The sequence below is a fragment of the Electrona antarctica genome, assembly GCF_951216825.1.
Source record: "Electrona antarctica genome assembly, chromosome: 14".
NCBI lineage: Eukaryota > Metazoa > Chordata > Actinopteri > Myctophiformes > Myctophidae > Electrona > Electrona antarctica.
The window spans coordinates 39,623,315-39,641,004 of record NC_136795.1 but is presented as its reverse complement, the minus strand read 5'-3'; the positions used below and the strand labels follow the sequence as shown (position 1 = coordinate 39,641,004).

General features: G+C 45.0%; 2 protein-coding genes across 2 annotated transcripts in view; both read right to left on the bottom strand.

Moving 5' to 3' along the window:
- Positions 1 to 1,017, bottom strand: part of dytn (dystrotelin) — a gene marked incomplete at its 5' end in the record, with an annotated part of 9,986 nt that extends 8,969 nt beyond the window's left edge. The window contains 2 exons of the mRNA XM_079520859.1: positions 822 to 896; positions 999 to 1,017. Coding sequence (XP_079376985.1) covers positions 822 to 896; positions 999 to 1,017 — 94 coding nt within the window. The remainder of the gene's footprint in view (positions 1 to 821; positions 897 to 998) is intronic.
- Positions 1,018 to 7,675: 6,658 nt separating this feature from the next.
- Positions 7,676 to 15,360, bottom strand: LOC306937192 (uncharacterized protein). Its single transcript, XM_079520858.1, has 5 exons — positions 15,321 to 15,360; positions 15,079 to 15,207; positions 11,784 to 11,885; positions 11,409 to 11,501; positions 7,676 to 10,468 (listed from the first exon to the last, which is right to left on the bottom strand). The coding sequence occupies exons 2-5, from the start codon at positions 15,176 to 15,178 to the stop codon at positions 8,505 to 8,507; spliced, it is 2,259 nt and encodes a 752-aa protein (XP_079376984.1). The 5' UTR covers positions 15,179 to 15,207; positions 15,321 to 15,360; the 3' UTR covers positions 7,676 to 8,504.
- Between the last annotated feature and the right edge of the window lie 2,330 nt (positions 15,361 to 17,690).

Here is a 17,690-nt window from a genome sequence, read left to right as displayed (position 1 = left end):
TGAACCACTATGAACGTTTAGAAACCAGTATAAACCATTAAGAACGAGCCTTTATAAACCAATAAAAACCATTATGTCGCTGTCAGGAGGAAACCACCTAACTCCATTTTTGAGGTTTTTGATTATTATTATTATTATTTATTTATTTTCATAAATCAATACTATTGAACACCCTTTACGTCTGTGTGTTGGTCAAAAAATTATTGATCCAACCTCTTAACTCCTTTGGGCCCTCAAACTGTCCTAAGTGCTAAAGCAGGTATAACTCCACCACCTCTCCCCCTCTCATGCAAGTAATTGACAATATATAAAGTCACAATACCAACTTTTATGAGGCAGTAATTATTTGTTTTAAAAAAAGATATATGGTTTTCTTCATTTCTAGAAAAATTAATATGTTTCATTTTCTGAACAAATGTGCAGTTCGGGCCCAGGCGGTGGCGTAACCGTCTGGGCACCCGACTGGTAATCCAGTCGCAGTGTGCCGCGGGTTCGACTCCCGAGCCCGACACGGCCTTTACTGCATGTCTTCCCCCATCTCTCTCCCGTTTCCTGTCAGCCTACTGTCTGTCCCTTCAAAAAAACCAATAAAAGGCGTAAGCCGCCAAAAAAATATCTTAAAAAAAAAAAAATGTGCAGTTCGGGTGGCTGTAACGAAGACTCTGACTAGGACGTTGGGCTATATGACTAGTATGTCTAGTATGACAATCCCTATATCTGGGCTCGAGCCGACCTAGTGCTGATATCAGATAGATGTGGTAGAACCATATATGGATAGATCTAACTGGCTGGTTTCTCCCTGACAGTAGAGCTATTCTTACTATAACACATCTTCTGTAGGGACAGCAGCTTCAGAGCAGCTCTGTAGACCGCGGGTCGCACCTCGTTCAACCCCTCTGGAGCGAAACAACAACATTATTAATAATAACAATATAATGATTATGATGGTGAGCAAGATACAGCCAACAGGATAGATGGATTTAATTTGAAAGACTTACCAACGCTATCCAGATCCATGGAGGGTACGTATACCTTAAGTTAACCTATATGCATAAAATAAACAAATAAACATAATATATCACACAGTTATGTCCATGGTGAGATGTACCACGGCAGTGGGTACCTAAACAACGCCAACGTCTCCGAGGCTAGTGGGTACATGAAATAATCAAAGTAATATCACACTCTGAAATCAACATTATAATTGATATCACACAAGTCCAATGTCAGTGTACTGTACACAGGTCCATAGCTGAAATACAGTCATAATTTATCACACAGGTTAGCTATACAGTGTGTTGGAATTGTTTCTGCAGTAGCATGTAAACTCGAAACCTATGAGAAATGAAGTTCAAACTATAGGCTGGTTTAATTGGTTCAAAGTTCAAACTAGGCTAAATTCAAACTAGGCTTGAATTTACACACATCTGGTGACTGGTGCAACCTAGCCTATGTGACTGACAGCTGCTCAGGACAGGTCTTGATGTTTATCTCTGTAACACTTTACACACAATCACAATACATAGAACCAAAACACAGGTGTCAGATATTGAGACAGTTCTGTCCTGCCCAATGATATATGTCATAATAACTCACCTGGTTGAAGACAACCTTCCCTTCAGGTGTTTGAGATGATGAAAAAAAAGTTCAATGATTAGATTGTATTATGGGATGTGCTGCTGCTACTGCTGGGTTGACTTCCTTTTCTGGAGTCAGAACAGAAGTGCTAAACACAAAGCTAACGGATGAGATCCAGTGACTGACTGGATGAATTATGTATGAAGGAACGCCACGGCCATGCTGTCCATCTGCTTCACAACACAACACACACACACACGCACACAACGCGCGCGCGCACACGCACGCACGCGCGCACGCACACGCACACACACACACACACACACACACACACACACACACACACACACACACACACACACACAATTACTTCTGGTGGATCATGTTGTACATGGTCTTCACCTCACCGGTATAATACAGCAAATAGGCCTACCTTGTACCTTCATATTTGAAAAGGATATTTCATCTTTTTATGTTTTTATTTTTTACGAGTGCCCCATTCTATTCAATACTTTGTCAGGTTAATGACGGTGTTTGACAAAAGTAGCGAAAATAGCCGATCTTATCTACAAGATAAAACTCACAATACATTTATGATTTTCCTGATGATGATGTCTGTCTGTGGCTTATATCAATATTTAAACAATGACAAATATCAAAAACAAACAAACAAACAAACAAACAAAAATAATCTAATAGCCGAATCATTGGCTTGCAGTTATCTTCTGCCCCATTCATAATTCAACATTTGTGGTTTAATACTGCCATCTAGTGGGCACCTCAATTCAATCTATATTATTGCTCAGTGCCTTCAATCCATAACACATGGCACCCCATACATTTGATTAAGAATAATTGTGTACATTTTAAGATTTCCCATGACCATGTACCTGTATTTGTCTTTACATTTTAAAATAGAATTACATAAATAATATAATAATAATATTGGTCCTCAATCCCCACTACTTGTCACAGTATTTGCACGTACATGAAATTTGTTTTTACCCATCCTATGATCACTAGTCTAGGAGCAGTGAGCAGCCATGGTGAGCCTGGCATCATACTTGGGACAACCAGGGGCTCCCAGGCAGGCTCACTATAAGCACTCAGCTTGTCTTCTTGACATTTTCCTTGAAGTCGTAAAAACTACCGCATAACTATATACATTAATTTCCATTGCTTCAAAACATGTTTGGGTTAATTAGTCTCAATCGGGGCACACACTTTAAGAGTTTTCATCCAATTAAATTAAACATTGGTTGCTGCCGACACCCGACACTTAACCACTTTCACTAGTACAGACCACACATACAATCGAACATCGTTTGACATAGTTTAGCGTTTATTTAGAAGAGAGGAGGAACATGAAAAGGAATGATAGAAATGAGGTGCATGATGACATGCGTGCATATTGATATGCGTAGGATGGCCTTGGACTGTCCGTGGGGACGAGGGGGGAAGGGAGGAGGACGAGGGGTTGGGAATAGGGGAGGAAGGGGGGAGTGAGGACGAAGGGTAGTTTCCGAGGGGCTGGGTGACGGGTGAAAGGGGGGGGGGGAGGTTCGAGGGGTGAGGAAGACATGGATGATTTGGCGTTACGGGAAGGGGGAGGGGGTGAGGGGGAGGGACGATAGTGAAGACTAAGCCCCTGGGGGAGGTGAAGGAAGAGCCAGCTCGTTGCGAAGCTCTGTGGGGGGGGGAGGTGGTGGACGAAGGCCGGGTTCCAGGGGGGGTAGGATACCCTGGGTGTTTGGCATGGGGTCTGAGTAGCGGGCGTCCTGACTGTGCGAGGACACGCCCCCAATCCGAGACCCCCGTCTGGAACCTGAAACTGGAGAACGAGAGTTAGTAAAGAAGAGGGAGGGAGGGAGGGGTACGAGGTACGGTGCACGAGTGACAAGTGGAACAGGCTGGCATATATACTCTTCCCTTTAATGGAGCGAGGGTGGTGATAGGGCAGAGCGCCAGACGGTTGCCATGGCAGCAGGGCCTCGGTGAGTGGCGAGGGTGGAGCTGGCATCGGTAGTCATGGCAGGTAAGTGGTGGAGTTGATTGTAGCTGTGGGGAAGGAGGTAGCTAGATACCTGAGGCTAGGAATAGAATTAGCATGGCATGGTGGCAAGGGAGGTCACCGATCTTAGCTTGTAGGCATGGCCTTCCTCCTGAACCTACGTTGTACCAACTCCATTTCACTAGTACAGACCACACATACAATCGAACATCGTTTGACATAGTTTAGCGTTTATTTAGAAGAGAGGAGGAACATGAAAAGGAATGATAGAAATGAGGTGCATGATGACATGCGTGCATATTGATATGCGTAGGATGGCCTTGGACTGTCCGTGGGGACGAGGGGGGAAGGGAGGAGGACGAGGGGTTGGGAATAGGGGAGGAAGGGGGGAGTGAGGACGAAGGGTAGTTTCCGAGGGGCTGGGTGACGGGTGAAAGGGGGGGGGGGGGAGGTTCGAGGGGTGAGGAAGACATGGATGATTTGGCGTTACGGGAAGGGGGAGGGGGTGAGGGGGAGGGACGATAGTGAAGACTAAGCCCCTGGGGGAGGTGAAGGAAGAGCCAGCTCGTTGCGAAGCTCTGTGGGGGGGGGAGGTGGTGGACGAAGGCCGGGTTCCAGGGGGGGTAGGATACCCTGGGTGTTTGGCATGGGGTCTGAGTAGCGGGCGTCCTGACTGTGCGAGGACACGCCCCCAATCCGAGACCCCAAAAGGATAGATGAGATCGAGAATCGATCGTGGAGCATTTACTGGACCGGAGATCCGTGAGCGGCTCTGAGGTCCTGAACGCTCGTTCGGAAGTAAGCGTGGTACGCTTTAGATGACCAGCGCCCTAGGAGTTGGGCGGTGTGGTCAGTGATACCTTGTCTGGAGGCCGTGGAGGCGGCGCCGATCCGGAATGAGTGGCCGGGGAAGTCGGATGCTGAGTATCCGGCCTTGGTCGGGATCTGGCGGAGATGGTAGAGGAACCTGCGTCTGGTGGCTGAGGTTCCGGTATCTGTAGTAAACGGAGGATCGAGAGGAGAGGCGCGGGAAGAGCGCCTGCTATGTAGACTCGGATGGTGGATGGAAGCATGGCCCGTGATGAATGGCAGGCTGGTCCGATCGTGACCCCAAAAAGAGGCCGCGACTATAACGGGGTACAATTCAAGACGGGATTTCGAGGAAGTTGGAGGTGAGGAGTGAAGTGCGGTCTAGTTTCTCTGGGGTAGTGAGGCTTGGAAGGTGGCTGAGTCTAGATTGGTGCCCAGGAATTCTATTTTTGTCAGAAGCCCCATGGTTTTTTAATTGGCGAGGGGGATGCCGGGCGCTGAGGAGGTAGCCTTGAGGCGTGTTAGGCTGCGAGCGGGGGGGGGGGGGGGGGGGGGGGGGCTGATGGCGAGGAATCATCCGGGAGGTTGACTAGGTGGGGGATGTGGTTGGTGATGGGGAGGAACCAGCATTGGCTATTTTGGGGGGGTTGTGGGGGCAGCTGGGCCGATTGTGTGCTCCGCCGCAATAGGAGCAAACGTGTAGCATTTTGCAGGGGTTCATGCTGCAACCCAGCGCATTAAAATTGTTGCAGAGCATGCGGGAGCCGACAAACATAATTTTTCGGCCCCGTTTGTCCAGGGCTTGGGAGGAGGAGGGGAAGGTGGTCGGGCCGGTGGGGTGGTTGGTTTTTTGCTTTTTTGCGGGGGATGGTTGGGAGTGCGGCGTGTACGTGTGAGCTGGGGCGGATGAGGCGGGTTTGGGTGGTGGTTTGGTGGCTGAGAGGACGCACTCGGTGGTGGGGTGGGAGGGGCAACCGCAGATGGTGCAGGCGAGAGCTCTACTGCCGGCGAAGAGCCGGCAGTAGAGCTCTACGTCGAGGGCGCCCCAGTACGTGGAGACGTTCCATTGCTGGAGGCGGGCTGCTGCTCTCGCCGCAAACTGTCGGTGGTATTCATAGAATAGTGATCCGCTGAAGCGCGCTGCGAGGTCCGTGATGAGGTATAGATAGTGATTTAACTCTTGCCTCCTGTGTGGGTGCTGGGAACATATGACGTCAGTGAATATGGAAAATGCTAGGGTGAATTCTGTGTGGGTGAGGGGGGAGTGGGCTGATGAGGAGGATGTGAGATCGCGGAGGGTTATTGAAAACCCTCCGCAGTCGATAGCTCGTGGCTGGAAGGAGTGAGAGGAGGGTTTGAGGATGGAGGAGAGGTCAATATCGTTACCCAGTAGGATCTGCTGACGGAGGTGGGTTGACACGGGAGGTGGGTTGAGGGCGAGTGCGTTTGGAGGCATCACGGCAGCGGCTGCGGAGGAGAGAGAAAAGGGGGGGGGGGGGAGACATGGGGGAGGGGGGGGAGGGAGGGGGGAAGGGTGCTCTGGGGCAGCTGGGCACCCAGAGGTGGGGGAGGTGCTAGCCAGCTTGGGTCGGTTGCCCTGGGAGCGTGGGGCTGGCTAGCGGCCTGGGGGACTGAGGGGGAGAAGGAGAGAGCTGGGGGGGGGGGGTGAGAGAGGTGTGCAGGGGGGTTGGATGACAGTGCAGCCTGCGAAGACGGGGATGTAAGCCTTCCGAGGAAGGCTTGGGAGGGGGGGGGGGGTAGAAAGAGGGGAAAGAGGGGGGAGCAGGCACGGGGGGTGAGAGGTATGCTGGGGGGGAAGCGAAGGTAGTCTGACCTGGGTGGCTGGAGGTCCGAGGCGGCTTTGGATAGACCGGCCTGGAGGTACAGGTGGGAGGTGTTGACCGGTGATGATGTGATAGGCGGTATTGTGATTATCATCATTGTTATTATTATTTCGGATGGTTTGCTCACCTAGGGAGTAATGGACAGGCAGCGCAGGGACCTCTCTCCTGGTGACGCGTCGTCTGGTGGAAGGACCCGGGATGACGTCATCGGGACGCGCCGCTGTTGTTGTTGTCGGTCGAGCTGGAGTGGAGCACTGAATTAGTAAAGTAAAAAGCTGGCCTTTGTTGGCCTTTCTACAGTGGGGCTCGTTTCGCTCGAGGAGAGCCCTTCTGAGCCCGGCGATGGTCCACTCATTGTATGGGTGGATGGTCGGCCTGGCGGAGGAAGGTGGAGCCGAAGCGGCGGACGCTGTCAGGGGCTCGAGACGAGGAGGGGGTGGAGGTGGGGGATCGATGCGAGGCCGGCGTTGGTGAGGCGGAGGGAGAGGGGGGAAGACACGGCGGCGAGAAGACGAGTACCGGGGGGGGCTTGGTTCCAGCCGGGTTGCCTCCGATGCCCTGAGGAAGCTGGGGGCGGACCGAAGCAGGACGCCGGCAGGCAGGAACCTCTGGACGGGCGGCGCCGGCGTCTCGGGAAGGTCCTGGAAATCATCGTCAGAGTCGGGGGGATGGAGGTCGAGACGATCCATTGCAAGAAACGAATTGCTGCGGCGAGTCGTTGGTTGTGCTGTGTATGGTACGAGTTGTACGAGGTACGGTGCACGAGTGACAAGTGGAACAGGCTGGCATATATACTCTTCCCTTTAATGGAGCGAGGGTGGTGATAGGGCAGAGCGCCAGACGGTTGCCATGGCAGCAGGGCCTCGGTGAGTGGCGAGGGTGGAGCTGGCATCGGTAGTCATGGCAGGTAAGTGGTGGAGTTGATTGTAGCTGTGGGGAAGGAGGTAGCTAGATACCTGAGGCTAGGAATAGAATTAGCATGGCATGGTGGCAAGGGAGGTCACCGATCTTAGCTTGTAGGCATGGCCTTCCTCCTGAACCTACGTTGTACCAACTCCATTAACACCTCTATTCTCATTAAATTAGGTTGCAACTGTACTTGGTCAACATCGGAGATCTACAAGCTCGCAATGCGTCACGCATTGTGAGCTTGTAGATCATCTATTTCCGTTGAACGTTTATCCAAGAATGCTGGGGTTCAAGTGGTTAACACTTTGTGGAGCTGTAATAAAAAATGACAAAAGCTATTTGAGGCTGATACAAAATGTCAACTTCAACTTTATTGAACTATTTATATTTTTTCATATAAGCTGAGTACGAAAGATATGAGTAGAATGAAATATATACATACAAACAGGTAATACGTTCCTGATATGAAAAGAGTAAGATGCATACTGTAGTAGGGTGAATGGTTAGAATAAATCACAATGGTATCAACACACACAGGCAGGTGAGACAAACTGGCTAAAGTAGGTGACAAGGATTTGTGGCCACAGCAGTAAGACTTCTCTCCATTATTGATGTCCTGATGAATCAATAATGGAGTGTGTATGGATGTGCTCCAGCATGGATGTGCTGGTGATGAACTTTTAATGTTACTGAATGACAAAATCACAGCAGAATGGCTTGCCTTCTATCCATTTCCTGATCGATCTCTTACCACATTGGTCACAGACAAAAACAGGTTTATCTCCAGTGTGTGTTTTCTATTTTGTGATGTGTTCTAAGATGTGACAGTCGGTCAAAGTTCTTCCCCACATTTTGATTATTATTACCAAACATACAGTACATTACTCACTTGTATGCCCTATAAACATTTCCGCCATTTGAAAATAGCAGATCTACAAGCTCACAGTGCGTCGCGATGCAACACATTGTGAGCTTGTAGATCTGCCATTTTTGATAGATTGTTTAACATTTTATACATTTTAACAGTGTGAAATGAGAAATTCTGCATAATGAGTACTTTTTACTATTGCTATTACTACACACTACTGTCCTGTGGTCTTCAGCACCTTGGTGATCTCCTGTGCTCATGTGTCTAAGATGCCTCCCCACTGTCAGGTCATATTTGAATGGGAGTGGATGGCAGCCACTGTCAGCAGGGGATGCTGAACGTAAGGAATAGGACGGAGGCACAACAGATTAATCTTTAATGCTTCAGGGCTTGCTAAACTCTACTTGCATTGTCCACAGCAGTAAGGCTTCTCTCCAGTGTGAATTATCTTGTGTGTTCTGAGACTATTAGTTGTCTTGAAACTTTACACAAGCTTCTCTGCGGTATGCTTTAATTTCTGGTGTTGCTTAAGACTACCCTGGTGTATAAAGCTTTTCTCACACTGATCACAATAGTAAGGCTTTTCTCCAGTATGGATGCGCTGATGAATCTTTAATTGACTTGCATCACGAAAACACTTCTCACATTGATCACAGAAATAAGGTTTCTCTCCAGTATGTATGCGCTTATGATACTTTATTGCTGATAAATGACGAAAACTCTTCCCACATTGTTCACAATAGAAAGGCTTCACTCCGGTGTGGATTTTCTGGTGTTCCTTAAGTTTACACCTCACGGGGAAGCTTTTTCCACACTGATCACAGGAGTAAGGCTTCTCTCCAGTATGGATGCGCTTGTGATAATATAATTTACTTGACTGACGAAAACTCTTCCCACACTGATCACAGCAGTAAGGCTTCTCTCCAGCATGGAGGAGCAGAGGAGATGTTAATGAATTTTTGTCAGTAAACCGGTTTCCACACTGGTCACATCGGTAAGGCTTCTCTCCAGTGTGGATGCGCTGATGCTTTGTTAAACTGAATTGATGACGAAAACTCTTTCCACATTGGTCACAGTTAAAAGCTTTCTCTCCAGTATGGGTGCGCAGATGGACATTTAGTGTATTCATGTGAGTAAAACTATTTCCACACTGGTTACAGCAGTAAGGCTTCTCTCCAGTATGGATGCGCTGATGAATCGTTAAATCGTATTGTCGATGAAATCTCTTACCACAATGGTTACAGTAAAAAGGTTTCTCTCTAGTATGGATGCGCTGATGAACCTTTAAATTTGATTGTTGACGAAAACTCTTCCCACATTGGTCACAGTGGAAAGGCCTCTCTCGAGTATGGGTGCGCTGATGCATCTTTAAAGTTAGTAAATGACGGTAACTCTTCCCACATTGTTCACAGCAGTAAGGTTTGTCTTCAGAATGTATGCGCTGATGACTTTTTAAATCACCTGAAGTATGAAAACTCTTCCCACATTGGTCACAGCAGTAAGGCTTGTCTTTAGAATGTAATTTTTGGTGTGCATTAAGGTTAGACCTTTGTTTGAAGCATTTCCCACACTGGTCACAGCAGTAAGGCTTTTCTCCAGTGTGAAGTCTCTGGTGATTCTTAAGATGAGAATTTGTTTTGAATGCTTTCCCACACTGGTGACAGCAGTAAGGTTTTTCTGTAGTGTGAATTATCTGGTGTGCCTTCAGAGAAGGCTTTGTGGTGAATGTTTTCCCACACTGGTCACACCAGTAAGGTTTTTCTGTAGTGTGAATTATCTGGTGTCGCTTCAGATAAGGCATTGTGGTGAAGCTATTCCCGCACTGGTCACAGCAGTAAGGTTTTTCTGTAGTGTGAAGTCTCTTGTGTGTTGTCAGGAGAGACTTTTTGGTGAAGCTTTTCCCACACTGGTCACAGCAGTAAGGCTTTTCTCCAGTGTGACTTATCAGGTGAGTCTTAAGATGATACTTTCTGGTGAATATTTTCCCACACTGGCCACAGCAGTGGCCACAGCAGCAAGGTTTTTCTGTTGTGTGAACTTTCTGGTGTGTTTCTAGGAGAGACTTTGTGGTGAAGCTTTTCCTGCACTGGCGACAGCCATTCTCTTTAGAATGCATTTTCTTCTTGTGTTTCTTCAGATAAGACTTTGTGGTGAATATTTTCCCACACTGGTCACACGAGTAAGGTTTTTCTGTAGTGTGAATTATCTGGTGTTGCTTCAGATAAGGTTTTGTGGTGAAGCTTTTCCCGCACTGGTCACAGCAGTAAGGTTTTTCTGTAGTGTGAATTCTCTTGTGTGTTGCTAGGATAGACTTTTTGGTGAAGCTTTTCCCACACTGGTCACAGCAGTAAGGTTTTTCTGTAGTGTGAATTCTCTTGTGTGTTTTTAGGAGAGAGCTTGTGGCAAAGCTTTTCCCACACTGGTCAAAACAGAGATGTTTTGGTTTCACTGGGGACAGATAGAAAACAACAAGTTATTCATACATGTGAAATAGCAATTTCTATTGTAGAGATCTGCAATGTCTCAGTTGAAGTCATTTGTAGGCAACACAGACTCGGATGCCAAGTTCACACTGGTAGATACAGGAGATATAGGCTCCCATTCTGTTTCAATGGCCTCAGTCTTGCAGGGACAGTACTGCACCAGAGTTACCAGTGGAAAAGATAGTGTGGAGCCCTGTTTGACCTGAACCGGATACAATACGAGTGGGCACTAAGGAAGAGTGGGCACCTCGATGTAAAAATGCTATTTTGTAGTAAAAAAATAAATAAAGAAATCCCAAGACGGAAAATGATTTTCAGACCATGAACCAATATCTGATTTGTGAAACGTTGTATTGTAAAATGGTGTTTCCCTCTTAAGTTCTATACTTCTAACCGTATGACTGCACACACAATCGGTCATTGATTTCGCATGCATCCTCGCTTGTTGTGGCACCGGAGCACTGTAGTGTGATGCAGAGCACCTGACGTCCTCTATGATTATCGCTCGACTGCCTTGAAAACAGCAGAGGTTTATCCACCGTGAAATACATTGTTTAACTCCCTTGTGGTAGCAGCCGGTCCAATGGAGCAATAATCATGGAAGCGTTGATAGTGAAAAAAGGACGAGACTGCCTGACAGCACAGTCAAGAATAAATGGAGTTGGGCTTGGGAGGTTGGGACCAAATGAAACTCTGCCCGAAGTGTTTATATCGGCTCTTTTTCTCCATCGTTTCCTTTTTAACCCATTCTGGGCGGGAACCCCTTTTGGTGTTATAACCGGGAACCCCTTTTGGGGTTCTGTACAGTATGTACAGTATTACAAAATTACAAATATTTGATACTGCTATATAAATATTTGAAGAGTCAGGCCAAAATGGGTTAATACTACTATCCTCGTCCATACCTGAGGCAGGGAATCCCAGGAAATCCTCCTCATCACTTTCCTCTTTAAGCATGTGGTGGATCTGTTGGTGCCGTTCTCTGTCCATGGCTTCACCTGGACCACATTGGAGACATGAAAACAAAACATGGAATGTGTCACTTGTGTGTGTCCCACATGGAGCCAAACACATAGCCCTGCTAGTGAGGAATTCATACCACCTTGGGTAAAAACTACTACTACTATTACTACTACAAAAATAAAAAAATAAATGTCTGAATTATGTTTGTGTTTTTAACAAAAATGAGAGAGAAAAGAGCTCTAGTCTGGCTGCTACCGCAAAGAGTAAGGGGGCAGAAAGCAAGAAATAATGCAAGAAAGAAACAGCATGAAACGTACCGAGGTCCTTGTAGTCTTCTTCGGGTTCCTGTTTAATAGAAACAGTCCTGGCTGGAGCTGGAGGACTCATCTTCACCTGCAGGCTGGACTGTAGAGACTGGTCTGAAATGAAGGAACAGAATAAGGACTTGGATGGCTTGTACACAAAGTTTGAATGTAAACCAGAGGGAACAGAGGATGTGAATTGAAAAAGTGTTACTGGACAGTAACACAAAACACATTACCAACATTCAAGTGATGTTGAACTTTGGTAGAACCTTGGGTTGTAGATACCTGGAAACGTTAAAAGGCTAAACATTGAACCAATATTTGTTGAGCAAAAGCACATATTGCAACAGTTTTTAGCACTACGCAAAGTGCGCATTTGCGTAGAGCCCCGAGGCGGTAGAGGCCCCAAGCTGCCCCCGACAAATCAACATTGCAGCCCGACGAGCCTGTTCCGTAGCACTTTTTCCCAATAGTGAATGAGTTTCAACTACGCTACGATGGTTAGTCACAGCTGCTATTTCCAGTACAATTTAAAAAAAAAAACATGTGTTGAACGATCACATATCCAATAGTATAGAGAAAAAAATACTCTTGTCTTGAAATGTGCAATGTTTTGTCGGTTTGAAGGGTACCCCTTAACTTGACGGCCATCGTCAGCTGTACGTCGCTTCCTCCCATGCGTAAAACAAAAACAGCAAACAGACCAGTCTGCCCTGGACATAAGGAATATTATATACTGTAATATGAATACAAGACTTTGGGGCAAATAAATGTGTTCATCATCCATTTCAGCACTCGTGAGTAAATGCTGATATGATGATGTTTTCTTTCACTGCAGCACACAGTGATGATGTGTTGGTTGCAAGTTGTCGCCAATTAATCCGTCTCTAAAATGTTCAAATATTAATATAGCCTATTCTTGGCATTGGCTCTTGTTGCACAAATGTTAGGTGGTGTCGTGGTCTAATCAAATGCAATGCAAATGTAGGCTACATTATATGTTGTCATGAAGACAAAAACATGCTGCCAGTGCTGAGCTTGTAGATACATATTCTTTTGGGGGAAATCGCAGCAATGTCGTGCAGGTGGTGTTCTCTGATTGAATCATGTTGGTTTGTTCGCTTGCACTTGACTGAATTTATCCTATCCTCAAAAGAAAAGATATCAGCTGCAACTACCAGTAGGTCTATGATGAGGATGATGATGATGATGATGATGATGATGATGATGATGATGATGATGATACTACTAGGGCTGTTACTACTACCAGTGACAGTAGTGACAGTGAGGTTAGTTAGTCTGCTAGTTAGTCTGTCATTGAGGACGAGGTGCAATCTGCAGTGAGTGACATCATACCTGATTACCTCTTTGACCAGGAAAGCTGAGTGATAGGGAGCGGTGTGACACTGTCATTAAAGGGCGCAAGCGCACGCGCATTGCAGACGCGCACAATTTCACGGGCGCACGAGGAGCCCCCTGCTAAAGCTTTGCTGACAGCCCTGCAGATTGCTAAATCCGCCTCTGGCTTTCAACCATGGGCTGATGAAGATGTCCGTTGCTATTCAAACGCCAGTTTGAAGGCTGATAAATATGCCAAGCCACTGCAGAACAAATCTATTTAATTAATTTCATCATGAATCATGATTACCAAAGAGACCAAAACGTTAAGACTATGTTATCACAATTAGTTTATTTTAGTACATGAAAAGGCTTTTATTTATATTTAGTATAGTACTCATTTGTGAAAGACAGACATAACTAATAGCATGAACAAAAATATGTTAGATGTTAAGATACAGTGCTACACTTTTCGTATTTTCAGGTTAATATGCTGCTGTACTAGTCTATGCTGAATTTCCCCTCTGGGGTCAATAAAGGTGTACATTATTTGATCTTATGATTTTATATCTATGGCTATATCCATATAATTTTACTGCAATAACAACATAGACAAAACATATTTGTTCATGTTAAAAACATAAATTAATTAACATTAATGAATGATTATACATTTTACTCACTAGTCATTAGAAATACAACATTTTTTTTAAATGCCATAATAAACTTATATAAACTTTATTACAGGCTCGTGGCCCACAAGGTAAGACAGTACATCACAAATAGAGAATAAAAAATAAATAAAAATACAGTACATTTACCCAGCCCCACAGGTTACTACTCTAAGCGAGGCACTCGTGCCAGTGTCCTCTGATGGTAGAAGTGTACCTTACAGAACTACGGCCTGGGTCTGTCATCTGTCCAATGAGTCCATTCAGTGAGCGATCCAGCCTGCTCATGAATTTGAATGTCAGGTTCCTCAACAGAGCCATGAATGTAGTGAGACCCAATGAACAGAAAAGCCCACTGGCTCTAGTGCTCCTGGGTTTTTTTAACAGGATTCGAAGACAGTCATTATAGGCTACTTGCAGCTTGCGTAGACTCTCCTTCTTATACTTCACCCACAGTGGAGCTGTGTAGAGAGGGGTGCAATAAGCTCTAAAGAGGTTTACCTTAAGTGTTCTGCTGTAATATTGTCCAGACCACTGGATTTTCTGTCAGCAAGTTGCCGTATGGCATTAACAACCTCATGGGTGTTAAAAAATATACTATTCTCTTCTATAGCACCTATATGGTAAGGCTCACCCTTAACACAATTAAATAATGTTGCATAATGCTGCCTCCAGAGGGCAGCGATGCCTACTGGATCTGTTACCCCCTCTACATTACATGGGAGCGCTGTTTTAGCCCTGTTAAGGGACTTTATCTCTTTCCAAAAGTTAGTGATGTCATTATCAAGTAGATTATTAGCCATAGATTGAGCACTCAATCAATAGATTGAGCATAGATTGAGCACTCAATTGAGCCTGCTCTTGTTTGCTTATAAACCTTAATGCATATTTGTACTTTGCATTTGTTTTCTTTTTATACTATACTTTAAAGATGATAGGGTGACATCCCTAAGGAAGGAATAAAAGAAAGAAAGAGCTTGAAACTTACTGAGGTCATTGTAGTCTTCAGGTTCTTGTTTAATAGAAACGGTGCTGGCTGGAGCTGGAGGATTTAATTGCAATTAATTAATTAACGATAAAAATACACAACAATAGTCAGGGACACATTTCAATTGTATTTCCATGATGGCATAGATAGATACTTGAATAAGGTCTTTGACCGAAACGTTGCCTAATAAAAGTGTTCATATTACTAGTGTAGACGGTGTCTTTGTGCACTTTATGTGCATTGTTTTTATTTCCATGATGGTGAAACCAGGCTAAATAGATCAACAAGACCTATAGTATAACTCACTCACCCCACTCAAAGTCCTGGAAGTGCTGGGGTAAACGTCTCTGTCTCTTCCCCCGGGCTGGGAGCTCTGGTGAAACGGTCCTGGCTGGAGCTGGAGGACTCATCTTCACCTCCAGGCTGGACAGTAGAGAGACTGGTCGGGAATGAAGGAAAGGAATACTATATGTTACATGGGTTGTATACATTTTGAATCTAAAACAAGAGGGAACAGAAGGTGTAAAACATTTTCAATGTGATCCAGGATACATTTGCAAGCTTCAAGCGATCTTTGGTAGACTCCTGAGTTGTAGATACCTTGGCTCTGTCTGAGTAATAAGGTTTCATCAATTAGACTTGTTTTCCAATTCACAGGCCGTCCGGTTCTGGCCCTTTTGAAGGGTCAGTGGCTTTCCAAGAGCACTGGTCCAGAAACATCACTCAAGAATTGACCTCCATAATAAAGAGGAAGAAAAAATATATAGAAAAACAAACAAACATATCTCTACCGTTTCCATATCATGTGTAAATACGGTAAACATCATCATCATCACCTTTATTTATGCTCGGGAATACAATTGAGGGAAAGCCCTGTAAAGCGTCCTTGGGTTCATGAAAGGCGTTATATAAATTCAAGCTATTGTTACCAGTAAGACGCCTGAGGGTGTGCACTGGCCATATATGGAGCCTGTCTTGAGTGTACAGGTTTGATGAGGTCAGATCAACATATGGAATGTCAGAACAGGTGAGCTCCATATGGAGATCTAAGCAGCGGGGGCAGTGTCTTGAGTGTACAGGGTTTGATGAGGGCCCTATTGGGCCGGGCCTTAATTTTCGGGGCCTGTTGAGAACTCTATTTACTCTCTTCACCGAATATAGAGTGAATATATATATATATCTATATATATAGGCCTATATATTTTTTTTCTCCTTTTCTTTTTTTCACACATTCTTGTGACACATTTGTGCTGCAGCTATCCATTTATTTTGCAGGCTGATTTAGCAGAACTCGTGACGTGACTGTATTATAACATTTTGGCAGACGCTACACTTACACTGCTGTAACTTAACTTTAGAGAGTAGCCTATATACTTTATAATTTATCTTGTCTGCACGCTGTATAGGTCGGCATTAATACAGATCTGGCAAAAGGGCAAGGCCCCTTTGTCAGATCTGTATTCAAATATTAATGCCGACCTAACTGTAATTATAGTCTTTATACAGTAGAACTCCAGCAGTTAAACAAAACCTTCTCTCCTGTTGTTTACTCTCCCTTAAATCTTCAGGTAACTTTATTCTCTTTGTAACCTTTTGCCTGGCATTTGAAATGACCAATTATAGTGATTTATATAATAACCCTATAATGCACCATAAAACAATTAGAATGTATTACAACTGTGATAATGATATAGCCCTAGCATCATGGCCAAAAGAAAAAGCCACACACCAGTGTAGTTGAGTATTTAGTACTATCATATAAGTAAATAAATTATAAACAGCTTCATAATGTGTATTGTAGCCTACTTCATAATGTGTAGCCTACTTGTGTGTAAAAATGATTGTAATCTGCTTATAACACTAATTACTAAATACAGAGTTATAAGCAGATTACAATTAAGGAACAGTATAAATGCATTAAGGCTATATAGCCTGTAGACTAAAGCATGGGATGCATAGTATCGTGTTAAAAAACTAACTTCAATGTTAATTAAAGTAGACGTAGGTGAGTTTTTACTCTGTTAACATAGAGACATCCATATTCTAACTTGATCACTGACTGGCTTCAGCATGGTATCAAGTGTTGCTACAACTCTGCTCCTCAGAAGATGTTTATGAACACTGGAGATGAACTGTGAGCTGTTGATTGTCTCTTTGTTGTGATGTTTTCCAGTCCCTCCAGGAAATCGCTCCTGTTGACTGTTTGGTGGATTTATTCAGTTTAAATGCTGCTGCACTTCAGTCAACATCACACGCCAACAGAAATGCATAATGATGAAAGTAGCCTACGCATTCATCATCATAGGCTCTGCTATAGGAGAATACCACTTCACATTGAAACATCAACTTCATAGCCAAAATAAACATGTAGCCTATAGGCCTCGGCTTACCTCGCTGCTGCGCTGCACACCACCGGGAAGGGGGGCAAATGCGTCTTAAAAACAGGCAAGAGAGTAGGCTACAAAATTATAAGCAAGCACAAACATATTCCGGCTCTCGTTCTCGTTCCCGCCCCCTCCCGCTGAGACGCGCGTAGGAAAAAGGGAGCACTCGTTTTTCATCCACGTGATAGAAGTGAGAAGTGACGTCCCCCCTGTCAGAAAGCTCGAAGGAAAAGAGGGCGCTGTTTTCCCTTTGCTTTGTAGATGGATTCCCACTTCCCTGCAGATATGCTTCAGACAGACAAACACTGGGAAACTACCAGGACTGTTGCATGTAAAAAATAAAATAAAAAAAGGTTAATGATAATACATGATTCATGAACAATTCAACACATCTTTGCTGATGTGTTGATCTGTCAATATTGGGTGTAATTTTCATTAATTGGCCTTCTTTGTTGCATCCTCCTCGAACCCTGACTCACTGTTAAATGTTGCATCTATTCTAGGGTGACCAGTCATTTCCATGACTTTTCAGGCGTCC